The sequence below is a fragment of the Lynx canadensis genome, chromosome A1 (assembly GCF_007474595.2).
Source record: "Lynx canadensis isolate LIC74 chromosome A1, mLynCan4.pri.v2, whole genome shotgun sequence".
In the NCBI taxonomy this organism is placed as follows: domain Eukaryota; kingdom Metazoa; phylum Chordata; class Mammalia; order Carnivora; family Felidae; genus Lynx; species Lynx canadensis.
This window is the reverse complement of record NC_044303.2, coordinates 144,806,516-144,819,783: the sequence shown is the minus strand read 5'-3', so window position 1 is coordinate 144,819,783 and position 13,268 is coordinate 144,806,516. Positions and strand designations below refer to the sequence as shown.

Below are 13,268 nucleotides of genomic sequence, written 5' to 3'. Positions count from 1 at the left end.
GGCACCATCCATGAGAAAAACAACTGATAAGCTGGACTTCATTAAATTAAAAACTCCTGCTCTGCAAAAGACATAATCAAGAGAACGAGAAGACAAGTCATAGACTGGGATAGCATATTTGCAAAAGGCACATCTGATAAAGGGCTATTATCCAAAACATGCAAAGAACGCTTAAAACTCAACAAAAAGACGAACAACCCAAGTAAAAAATGAGCAGAAGGACTGAGCAGATACCTCCCCAAAGATATACACGTGGCATATAAGCATACGAAAGATGAGCAGCATCCTGTCACCAGGAAAACTGCAACTTAAACAATGAGGGCATCTGGTGGTTTAGGCTGTTAAGCGTCCCAGACTCTAGATTTTGGCTCAGGTCAGGTGTGAGCCATGCTTGGGATTCTCTCTCTCCATCTCTCTATCTGCCCTCCCAACTCATGCGTGCGCTCTCTCTCTCAAAAATAAACTTAAAAACAAACAAACAAACAAAAAAATGAGATACTACTAAATGCTTATCAGAATGGCCCAGATCCAAAATAGTGACAACATCAAATGTCAGTGAGGACGGGAACTAAGAGGAACTCCAATTCAATTCTGGGAGGAATGCAAAATGGTTCCACCGCTTTGGAAGACAGTTTGGCAGTTGAAACTAAATATATTCTTACCATCCAATCCAGCAATTGCACTGTGGTAGTTATCCAAATGAACTTAAAACTATGTCCACACAAAACCTGGATGTGGATGTTTATAGCAGCTTTATTCATAGTTGGCAAAGTTTGGAAACATGGTATTCTTCAGCAGGTGAATGGATAAAAACTATGGTATACCCAGATACTGGAAATATTATTGGTGCTAAAAAGAAATGAGCTGTCAAGCTGTGAAAAACATGGAAAAAATTTGAATACATATTACTAAGAGAGAAAAGCCTATCTGTAAGGCTATATGATCTCAACTATGTAACATTCTGGGAAGGCAAAACTTATAGATACAGTAAAAAGATTAGTGGTTTCTAGGGACTGGAGGTGAGGAAGGGTAGAATAGGCAAAGCACAGAGGATTTTTAGGGCAGTGAAACTGTCGTGCATGATACTACAATGCTAGATACACGTCATTATGCATTGGTCCAAAACGCACAGAGTATACAACACCAAGAGCGAACCCTAATGTATACACATGAGCTTTAAGTGAAAATGAAGTGCCAATGTAGGGTCATCGATTATAACACATATGCCACTCTGGTGGGGGATGTTGATAATGGGGGAGGCAGTGCTTGTGTGGGGGCACAGAGTATAGAGGAACTCTGTATTATCTGCTCAATTTTGCTGTGAGCCTAAAACTGCTCTAAAAATAAAGTTTATTTAAAAAATAATTACATTCCCTGGACCCTAAGCCACACCTACCAAATCAGACAGAAACTTGGAAAAGGATTGTGATCTAAGGAATAAGATTTTTAGCAAATGGCTTTGGAGACAAGATTAATAATGTGTGGGGAGAGGTGAGAAAGGAAAAGGGACAGAAAATGAGAAGACAGGAGGCGGAAATTAACAATGACTGACCAATCCGTGTCCCAACCTTAGAGATTCAGATTCAGATTCAGTACAAGGAGAGTGGAGCCTAGAAATATGCATTTGAAAAGTTCCTGAGGTGATTCTCATAAAGGGAGGGACAGCCATGATCCAGTGAGGGAGCTTCAGGGAAGGAAGGTTTAAGATAAAGGAAGCAAAATACTATGCAATATTTTTTTTCTGTAATTTATTTTTTTTTAATTAATATCCAAGTTAGTTACCACATGGTGCAACAATGATTTCAGGAGTAGATTCATTATTGCCCCTTACCCATTTAGCCCTTCCTCTCCCACAACCCATCCAGCAATCCTCTGTTTGTTCTCTATATTTAAGAGTCTCTTATGTTCTGTCTCCCTCACTGTTTCTATATTATTTTTGCTTCCCTTCCTTTATGTTCATCTGTATCTTAAAGTCCTCATATAGTGAAATCATATGATATTTGTCTTTCTCTGACTAATTTTGCTTAGCATAACACCCTCTAGTTCCATCCACGTAGTTGCAAATGGCAAGATTTCATTCTTTTTGATTGCTGAGTAATACTCCATTATATATATATATATATATATATATATATATATATATATACACACACACACACACACCACATCTTCTTTATCCATTCATCCATTGATGGACATTTGGGGTCTTTCCATACTTTGGCTATTGTTGATAATGTTGCTATAAATACTGGGGTGCATAAACACTGGGGTCCCTTGGAAACAGCATACCTGTATCCCTTGGATAAATACCCACTAGTGCAATTGCTGGGTCATAGGGTAGTTCAATTTTTAATTTTTTGAGGAACCTCCATACTGTTTTCCAGAGTGGTTGTACCGGTTGTTATGTAATATTTCTGATATAGAAATAAACTGTTCTGAATGTCCAGAAAAAAACAATATAGTCAAAGGCAATGAAGGGAGAATCTGAGCAAAGGACAAAACAACCAGAGAAAGGATTCTTCCTTCCAAGCTCAATAATTATTTCTGCAAGAAGAGAGCCCTGCTGTGTGTCTCATGAAGTCATGTAGGTGCGCATTCTTCACCATGATTTCGTGGACACAAGGCAGACGACTTCAGGAATGTAGTCCCAAAACAGATTAGGGAACAAATATCTAACATGCCAATTAGCAGACAGTCCACATTTTCTAATGCCACCATACAAATCATTTATTACGAACAGAAAAAAAAAAACTGGAGGGCCTTTGGGATAAAACATCAGTTCATCCACTGGGTAAGAAAAAAGTGGATTTTTTAAAGATGATGATCAAAATCTATCAAGTCAGTAAGCGTGCCCATGAAGCAAGATCTATAACTGGGATAACCATATAACGTATTATCCCAAACAGGACATTTTTGAGTGAAAGAGACTTTTAATACTATGCCGGGAAAAAGGTATAGACCAATACTGTCCGAACCAAACCAGAAAGGATATCCTTGTGATGGCAATACGTCTCGGGGCATAATAAACCTAACAAATATCATATATACTAACTGCACAATGTGCCAAAGAGGAATTCACCTTAGTTATAAAGTTAGAAACCACAGATGGTATTAATTCAAGCTCCTTTCCTCTCTACCATATCCTTGGTGTGAAACATCAAACGGCACTTTTATAATTACATAGCCCAGCAGTATTAATATTGATCTTGGAACTTAGTAAAGGTCAACATTAATTTGTGTACCCACATTGGATTTCAATCTAGCCTTTACTCTGGAATTCATGCAGTGGGCACGGTTTCACACAGCCCCATTACACTACAACCATGACAACAGGCTCAAACTTAAATGAACTGCCAGAATAATTTGTTTTTTAAGATTTTAAGATATAGTATACTTTCTTATGGATCTTGACCCCTTAGTAAAATGGTGCCTCGATTGTGAAAGAGTCTTTTCCTTGAGTTTCTATCTGGAAGGGTTTGGTTTTCCTTCTCTTTCAACAAACACTTATGGGGAGTCTACAGTATATGCCACAAGGAGAGAGGGAGCATACACTTGTCATCCAAAGAAAAATATCATTGAGTCAACTGTAATCACCAAGACTAGTGGCTCACCAACCTGACTGCACATGAGAATTTCTGGTGGGGGGGCTTTAAAAAGACAATCCTGTGTTGGGGGCACCTGGGTGGTCACTAGGTTGAGGTCCGACTTCTGATTTCGGCTCGGGTCATGATCTAATGGTTCCTGGGACTGAGCCCTGTGTTGAGCTCTATGCTGAGCATGGAGCTTGCTTGGGATTCTCCCTCCCTCTCTGCTCCTCCCCTGCTCACATGGGCTTTCGGGCCTCTCTCTCTTACAAAAAAAAAAAAAAAAAGTTAAAAAAATTACATTAAAAATTCTGACTTACTACATAAAAACTGTACATGAACATTCATAGCAGAATTACTCATAAAGCCAAAGAATGGAAACGACCCAAATATGCATCAGCTGATGAATAAATAAAATGTAGTATAAAGCAAAACAGTTTTCAATAATAAAAAAGAATAAGATACTGTTGCATGCTACCACATGAATGAACGTTGAAAACAATATGCTAAATGAAAGCCAGATACAAAAGATTCCATATATGGTATGATTCCATTCATATTAAATGTCCAAAAAGGAAAATCTGTAGTGAAGAAAGCAGATTATGGCTATCTAGAACTAAGGATTTTGGGGGAGGAAAGAAGAGAGACTGCTAATGGGTACAGGTTTCTTTTTTTAGAGTAATGATAATGTTCTAAAATTGACTGTAATCATCAGGGAAATAGAAATGAAAACTACAATAAGGTATCACTTTATACCTGTTAAAATGGTTATTATAAAAAAGATGAGTAATAACAAGCATTGGTGAGGACATAGGGAAAAGTGAACTCTTGTACACTATTGGTAGGAATATAAGCTGGTACAGCTGTTATGCAAAACAGTACGGAGGTTTCTCAAAATATTAAAAACAGAGGGACGCCTGGGTAACTCAATCAGTTAGGCATCTGAGTCTTGATTTCAGCTCAGGTCATGATCTCGTACTTCATGATTTTGAGCCCAGCTCATGCGGACAGTACAGAGTCTGCTTGGGATTCTTTCTCTCCCCTCTCTCTGCCCCTTCCCCACTCAAGCCTGCACTTATATGCTCTCTCCCAAAGTAAATAAATCAACTTAAAAAAAATTAAAAACAGAACTACCACATGATCCAGCAATTCTAGTGCTGGGTATGTATCGAAAGGAAATGAAGTTAGTATCTGGAGGACATTAGAATTGTATCCGTAAGTTTGGTATCTGGAGTATGTACCCAATCAACTGCATTTTTCCTGACAATCTTCATGGCATCTGTACAGTCTTCATGACTGGGACTCTGCCACAACTTTCCCTCAGTAACCTGATTAGGAATGGGCCTCATCTGGAAATGCAGTTCAGCAGTGCTGGCCTTCTCCCAAACTTGGAGCAGGCCTCTTGCAAACTGGCTGGCCAGCTGATATCAAGAATCTACCTTGCAATAATCCACATTGTCACCTTCCAACCCTGTGTACTGCCACTGCTGGGACACACGCTCCTGGAGCCCATACCTGCTTCAATGCTGACGCTGGTCTGGCCAAGCCAGAGATGGCCCGAAATATCCATCTGGACATTACCAGTGATTGCTGGTCCCTGCAGCTCCCTCAGGCATGGGATTCTTCCTGGATCCATCTCCTTTTCTTGCTGGCCTGCCAGTAAGGTTATAGCACTACCTTGAAAATCTTGTTAGAAAGATTATGAAACATTCAAAATCCTATTGAGTAGTCAAACACTATTTAAAAGTATGTTCTTTTAAAATTTAGATAGTAAATTCCGATAAACTCTGTTTGAGACATTCTTGAGAATTTCACTGTGTTAATATTCTGAAGGGATTATGGAATCAATCAAATGGTATCATATTCTAACTTCAAAAAGGCTGGGAACCAGGGGGCTAAAATGTGAGTGACTCAAAAGTGTAGCAACCACACAATCCTCAGCTTGGGGAGACTATAATGACTTCTGGTCCAGGGGTCATTGTGAGGGCTACTGTAAGAAATAAACTAAAGAAGGAATTAGAAATAGTTCTGCCAAATGCGGGGGAAGACATTAACAAGCAGGAATAATAAATAGGTGGGAAACAGAACGGAGAGCCTTCGTGCAAGATCATATACTTAGAAACAAAAACACATGGATATGAGAAGCCAGGTAGTAAGTGCTGTGAAAACTCAGGGACTCAGTCGAACACATGTCCACCCTAAACGGGCAAGGAGGCAGTGTTGTCAAGTATCAACAAAGCTAAATACTTTGATTCTGGGGAGATGATACACTTTCTATACTGATTAACAGAGGATCCCAATCACTAAGTTCAGTTCTGTGTATATGGGTGGAGAAGCAACCTGGTTCCATAACTAAACCTAAAAAGTACCAACTGCCAAACAGGGAGAACCCCAAAATTCAACAAAAAAAATCAAAATTTATAGCACGTATTCATTAAATGTTTATTACCTGAATGCATGACAAATAATTTCATCCAACAATTTCTAAATTGCTTAAAACTGTGACGCATTTAACTTTTCAAATTTCATATCATCTTATTCCTTCTGTGCTCTACTTCTAAAAGCCTGATGATCTTTTCTATTTCTTATCAAAAATTCTTATGCTTATAGTGAATAAACTGGTAGCATTATAAAATTATTTAGTTCAAATGGAAAGGTACACCTTCTGCTAGACATCTCACTCAGCTGCAATTAATCTGAACTGGAACAAATAAAAATATGAATTAAATTTTTATGTCACTCTCTGAAAGTTCTGGAACTATATTTTACCACGTTAGGTTTCATTTAGGAGGTGTGATTTTATGTGAAGCTTACTGTTCTATGAGTTTTCTAATGATAGAACAGAAGTCTTAATATTCAAAACTGTTTATACTTTGTAAGACAGCATGACAAGAACCTGGCACAGACTTTCTACACAAAAGGCCTATTTCCAATGGGAATATACCATAGTTCTGATTTATGCTCACATCACACAAAGATAGGCTGTTACTGGACAGTTGTTTTGTACAGATGGCATGTTTTAACTCTCCATGTTTTGTTCACAAGTGTAGTCTTTCGTTTTCATCAAGATGAGAAGCCTGAATTTCTTCCACGTCAAACTCGTCTCTCCACTTTTGCAGGCCTTTTGCATCATTTATCACCCATAACTTTGCAAAACACTTAGCCTTTTCCTGGAGAGAAAATAAAACATGATTTATTTTATAAATGAACTTGTTGGGGGACAATACATCTCACTGCAAGCTATAAAAGGTCTATGACTTTGGAATACCAGGCAGGGCTCTGGGGTTAGGAAGTTGTGCCAGCGCCAGCCTTCTAGTGACGCTGTTATGATCAAGGACTCAGGCTGCTGACTGCCACTACTGCCTCCAAGGAGGGGAGAGCCCAGCTTGTTCTAACTCAGGCCACAGGCTATGCTCACAGGATGAAAAGTAAACAAATTTAATAACGTAAAGCTAGCTATTGAAAGAGCAGAATGCCAACAGAACACAGACATAATTTTTCTGTAGAAGAACTGCCAGGTAAGTGTTAGGGTCTGGAGCCAGAGTACCTGAGTTCCAGTCACTGCTCCGCCACTGAATAGTTATGGGACCCTGGTTTCCTGGTTGATTTCCTACCCTTGCTTGGCCTCGTTTTCCCAAACTACGTATGGGAATAATGACAGTACCTACCTCACAAGGTTGTCGTAAGGATTCAGTTAAGGTATGTAAAGCAGGAAGAATAGTAACTGGCACTGTGTCTAGGCTGCTGCAAATGACTGCTTAGACTTGTTTCTGTGCATAGCAAGCATTCAATAAATATTAGCTACTCTAACAAGCTACACAATGCACAAGATTCCCCTTGGTTCTTTGATCTTGCCAATGGAAGTGATGTGATAAACACTTTCAGTAGAAGTAAATTAATGAAATAGTGTCCTAATAAATGATCACCCCAATGCACCTTAATAAATGATTCCACCCCAATGCAACCTCTTCTGACAATTTCTATCTTGTCCAATTATAGATTTCAAATATTAACAGTAGTGGTAAGAGTTAAACTAGTATAGTCTGTGAATTTTATTGCTCTTGCTATTATATAGGATATATAGCAGCAGTAAGTATAAACTATCATATTTTATTGCCACCTTGCAATATATGTCCCTTTGTAGTAAAGTTTTATTCTAGTTTCTCCAGGGAAAAAAGAAAAATAATAAAAGACAATAAAATAATTTTTCTTGGACTTTGCAGAGAACTAAGGGCTTATCTTTAAACTCTCATAATAAATAATTACTGTTCTAATTGGGCATTGTGGAAATGATCCAAAAGAGAGTGTCAACAGAAGAAGCTGCATGTCATTTATACTATTCCAGCACTTGGGACTTGGTCAACCACCATTTACCATTGCAAAGCGTAGAGTGCCACAGCAGAACCACAGGAGAAAGGACCTGGAGGAGTTGGCTGCACAACTACACTGTAGTACACAAGTTGGCAATTGTTTAACTAATACCAGTATTACTATTTCAGTATTTAAATTTGGTTATGATTTCCAGACTAAAAAATGTTTCTTACAGTATGGTGACCAGACAAGATTTTCTATTGACCAACAGTCTGTTCCCTCATGCCAGGGCAGTAATGTCTGTCCCGGGCAGATCAGACTCTCCACCTAGTACAGGGCTGGGGAAGGAGATGGGTGAAGAAAGAGCTTATGTCCTTTTATAACAAATCTTGTATTTGGGGGAAAAAAAGGTACAATTTATTATTTTTAATAGGATATTTTCCTAGGAATATCTTCTTTCCAAAGTATATTTATTTATATTAAGATTAGTTAATACACTGACTATATACTGGCTGGATATCAAGGGTAAAAAGTAGAATACATTCACATAAACAGTCTAGGTGACAGAAAGAAGGCAGTTTAGAATGAAAATCTTGTCACAAAAGAAGTGACAAGGGGATACTGACTACAATTACGTAGTTCTATGATACTATTATTTTCATTCATGTCCTGACAGAATTCTTAGTTTCTGAATGCAATGTAAGAATAGAAGAAGTACTCTAAAGGTTTTAAATGTCGTTCTTTTAGTAATTTGCTATATAACTGAATGTTTTAAGCAACTAACATGTTTGCACAAGTAAGGAGTTAACTTAGTTCTTTAGAAAAATGACTGAAAAACCAATTTAGCAACTCAACAGATAAAGATCTGAGCAGAGAAGGCGGACTGAATTCACATGAGCTTTTCAAAGATCTGTTTTCATTTTATTGTAATTAAATGTTTCAGAATATTTGAGAGATGTTTAAAGGTAAACCTTATGTTCATTTACAGGACAATCCTCTTCCTGCTGGACAACGTGGAAGGTTTATGAACCAAAAACTGTTAACACAATCATTCTGACCTTTTCATATTTACTAATCCTTCTAATTCTTTTGACTTGCTAGCTGCTTTCTTAAAAATTTCTTCAGGAACATCTGCTAGTTTAGCCACATTTAGTCCATAACTCCTTGCTGCAATTCCTCTGGTTATTTGATAAAGAAATGTGACAAAATCAGGGACTTGTTCTTCACCTACAAATTTAAAAAAAAAAAAAAAAAGGAGATAAAGGAAACCATGCCTGAAAGCTGAAAGTAGAAGATTAAATAAGACCTATAAGTTCTTACAACTTCAATTAAAATTTGCAATCTGAAAAAGAAACACCAAGGGGCGCCTGGGTGGCACAGTCGGTTAAGCGTCCGACTTTAGCCAGGTCACCATCTCGCGGTCCGTGAGTTCGAGCCCCACGTCAGGCTCTGGGCTGATGGCTCAGAGCCTGGAGCCTGTTTCCGATTCTGTGTCTCCCTCTCTCTCTGCCCCTCCCCCATTCATGCTCTGTCTCTCTCTGTCCCAAAAGTAAAAAAACATTGAAAAAAAAAAAAAAACACCCAAAAGCTCACCTAAAAGCGTTTTGTTGTTTTTTTTTAAGATTTTGTTTTTAAGTGATCTCTACACTCATCATGGGTCTCGAGTTTACAAAACTCGAGGTCAAGAGTCACATGCTCTACCACTGAGCCAGTCCGTGCCCCCACCTAAAAGGGTTTTTAACATGCTTTGGGGTAACGGTAAAGATTTATTTCATTTTACACTGCTGGCTAAAAAATTTGGACTCTACTGCTATTATCAGAAAGAGAATAATTCTGATACATAGTACAATATATTTCTCCTTTAAAAGAGACGAAAAAAAGTTTTTTAAGTAAAAGAATGTGCTCGCTAAATGGTCCTTGTATGTAATACACTCTGCAAAGTAAAATACATAAGACATATTTCTAAGAATGCTAAAAACAAAACAGCAAAAAACACATAAAGAAATACAACATGGTACACAGTTTAATAACAAGACTGAGAAATTCCGGTTTATTAAATATACTGGTTAACTAAGAGTTCTATATTCAAATGAATATTATTCAGTACCACTCAGCTCCCACTTAGGACTAAAGGGTTTATTGCCAGCTGTCAGGGAAGTTGTTAGCCCACAATCTTCAGCTATATCCCCTTTTGGGAGTCACCTCAGCTCAGTCCCCAGACCTGCTTCACCCGAGGTCATGTCCTTTCTAGGTAGCCTGCACCTCAATAGGTAGCTATGGGGGTTGGCAGACAGCTTCTAAGGTGGCCACCAAAGAACCCTGCTTCCTGGTGCTCATGCCCTTGTGTCATTCTATGCCCTTCAGGGTGGGCAGAACCTAATGACTTACTTCTAATGAACAAAACATGGCAAAAATGATGTGTTGTCATTTCTTTTTTTTTTTTAACTCTTATTTATTATTGAGAGACAGACACAGAGCATGAGCAAGGGAGGGGCACACAGAGAGGGGAGACACAGAATCCAAAGCAGGCTCCAGGCTCCGGGCTATCAGCACAGAGCCCGACGTGGGACTCGAACCCATGAACTGTGAGATCATGACCTGAGCCAAAGTTGGACACTTAACTGACTGAGCCACCCAGGCGCCCCATGCATTGTCATTTCTAAGATTGGATTACAAAAGACCATGTGGCCTCTGTCCTGGGCACTTTCAGTTTCTTGCTTATTTGCTCTGAGAGAAGCCAATTGCCATATGATGGGCTGCCTTATGAAGAAGCCCACGTGGAAAGAAACTGATGTCTCTGACCAAGAGCCACATGAGTAAACTTGAAAGTAGATTTTCTATGCTTGCCAGCAGTCATGTAAGAGGTCTGGGAAGTAAACTCCCCCCAGTCAAACCTTGAAGTGATGACTGACCTAGCCAACCTTGATAATAGTCTTGTGAGAAACCATGAGGTTGAAGTGTCCATCTAAGCTGTCCCTGGATTCCTCACCCAGAGAAATGATCAGATGATAAATGTTTACTGTTTTAAGCTATGCTGTGGGGTAACCCATGAAAATATGTTTGTTATGTGACAACAGCTAACTAATAAGGAGTAGAAAGGTCACACTCCCTCTCCCCAGGTTGAGGTAACTCTGATGGACCAATCCCATCTCACAGCTCTCTATAAGGGTGGCTGAAGCCAGCCCGGTCCTACCCAATCCAGCCCTCAGGTGTTGATCATGAGAGCACTCCCAATCAACACCTGGCACAGAAATCTCAGAATCTGCTCCCTGAGGAACCCAGTCTACCACACAAATACATGCACATAAATTAAAAACTTCTAAAGAACTGGAATATAATAAAGTACAAAAATATAAAGATAAAGCTGCACAGTTTAATCTTTGATAACTCTAAAGCACCTCAAGATTATGCAGATTTTATTATGAAATTCAATCTAATTTGCACTGTGTTGCCAAAATGCCCAAAATGAACCAGATTTTTAATGATTTCTGAGACCCTATGTTTACTAAAACTTATTGTAATTTTATCAAGAGCTTTTTCTCATATATTATGTCATTTGAGAAATGTGTATGCTTTATTCTTTTATCAGCTAACAACTAAAAAGCATAACCAAGAAAAAGGATAATGGAATATTCTTTAACCTCCTGGAAGAATTCAGCAACAAATAACACTGTTCTAAGGCTGAAAGTGGGAGGTGGAAAGAATGCTGGCACTCTCAGGAATACAGACTAAAATTCTCATTACAAAGCACTAAGAATACCTTTTGACTCCAAATAAAACTCAAGGAACACAAAGAGCAGGTGAGGAGGTGGGTGGAAATAGACTAGGAAAGAAGCATGAAGAAACCAGTGCCTGCTAACCTGGGTACTTTTTTGTTACTCTTTGCTGCTCACATGACCACAAGTGAAGTAAACAGCAGCAGGCATTCAAAAAAGCAAACTCTTCTCATCCTTAAAACAAAAAGTCTTTATCACTTCCACTGGCTTAGTGCTAACTAAAGTCCCTACCTCAAGCCTCTACTCCATAACCTAGCCTCCATGCTAGTCCTTGTCATTCATCTGTCTGTCCATTCATTATCCATCCACCCATCCATCCATCCATCCATCCATCCATCCATCCATCCATCCTATCCTTTCCTGAAAGCCTACTAAATGTCACAAAACCCCCATAGTTAAAATTTGCTTTGCTGATGGCTTTTTTTCTTCATATATATGGCTATACAATGCTTTTTATATCTAATATAGCTATACATTTTATAGCTGTATTATATATTAATATATATTAAATAAATTATTATTAATATTAATTGATATATATTAATGTTTGTATAAATTAGAGTAAGATAAAGATTTACAAATATATAAATATAAAACATTTAAATAAAAATATATGGGGCGCCTGGGTGGCGCAGTCGGTTAAGCGTCCGACTTCAGCCAGGTCACGAGCTCGCGGTCCGTGAGTTCGAGCCCCGCGTCAGGCTCTGGGCCGATGGCTCAGAGCCTGGAGCCTGTTTCCGATTCTGTGTCTGCCTCTCTCTCTGCCCCTCCCCCGTTCATGCTCTGTCTCTCTCCCAAAATAAATAAACGTTGAAAAAAAAAAAAATTAAAAAAAAAAAATTAAAAAAAAAAAATAAATAAAAAAAAATAAAAAATAAATAAAATATATTTTATAGCTATATTATAAAATATTATATTGCTCTAAATAAGTTAACGTATCTCAGTACAAACAGGTGCTGAATTTGTCATCATATACTGGTCTCTACCGTAGTACTCATTATGGTAGTTTTCACACCATCAAGGTAAATAATGTGACCACTCTTCCATAATCACATTAGGGAGTTTTTATAGTTATGTTGTACATCAATACTGTCCTTCACGCCTCTTAGAGAGAAAGGGGAAAGAGTGTGTGTGTGTGTGTGTGTGATGGCAATGTGGAGGCAAGAGAGCTAGATGGGAGAGAAGACAATAAATAAAAGTGCTTGGCTGCTAGGAATTTACCCAAGGGATACAGGAGTACTGATGCATAGGGGCACTTGTACCCCAATATTTACAGCAGCACTCTCAACATTAGCCAAACTATGGAAAGCGCCTAAATGTCCATCAACTGATGAATGGATAAAGAAATTGTGGTTTATATACACGATGGAGTACTACGTGGCAATGAGAAAGAATGAAATATGGCCCTTTGTAGCAACGTGGATGGAACTGGAGAGTGTGATGCTAAGTGAAATAAGCCATACAGAGAAAGACAGATACCATAGGTTTTCACTCTTATGTGGATCCTGAGAAACTTAACAGGAACCCATGGGGGAGGGAAGGGGAAAAAAAAAGAGGTTAGAGTGGGAGAGCCAAAGCATAAGAGACTCTTAAAAAC

General features: G+C 38.6%; 1 protein-coding gene across 1 annotated transcript in view; it reads right to left on the bottom strand.

Moving 5' to 3' along the window:
• Positions 1-6,012: 6,012 nt before the first annotated feature.
• Positions 6,013-13,268, bottom strand: part of MSH3 (mutS homolog 3) — a 188,592-nt gene continuing 181,336 nt past the window's right edge. The window contains exons 23-24 of the mRNA XM_030323803.1: positions 8,954-9,122; positions 6,013-6,754 (exon numbers count right to left, since the gene is read on the bottom strand). Coding sequence (XP_030179663.1) covers positions 6,721-6,754; positions 8,954-9,122 — 203 coding nt within the window. The 3' untranslated portion in view covers positions 6,013-6,720. The remainder of the gene's footprint in view (positions 6,755-8,953; positions 9,123-13,268) is intronic.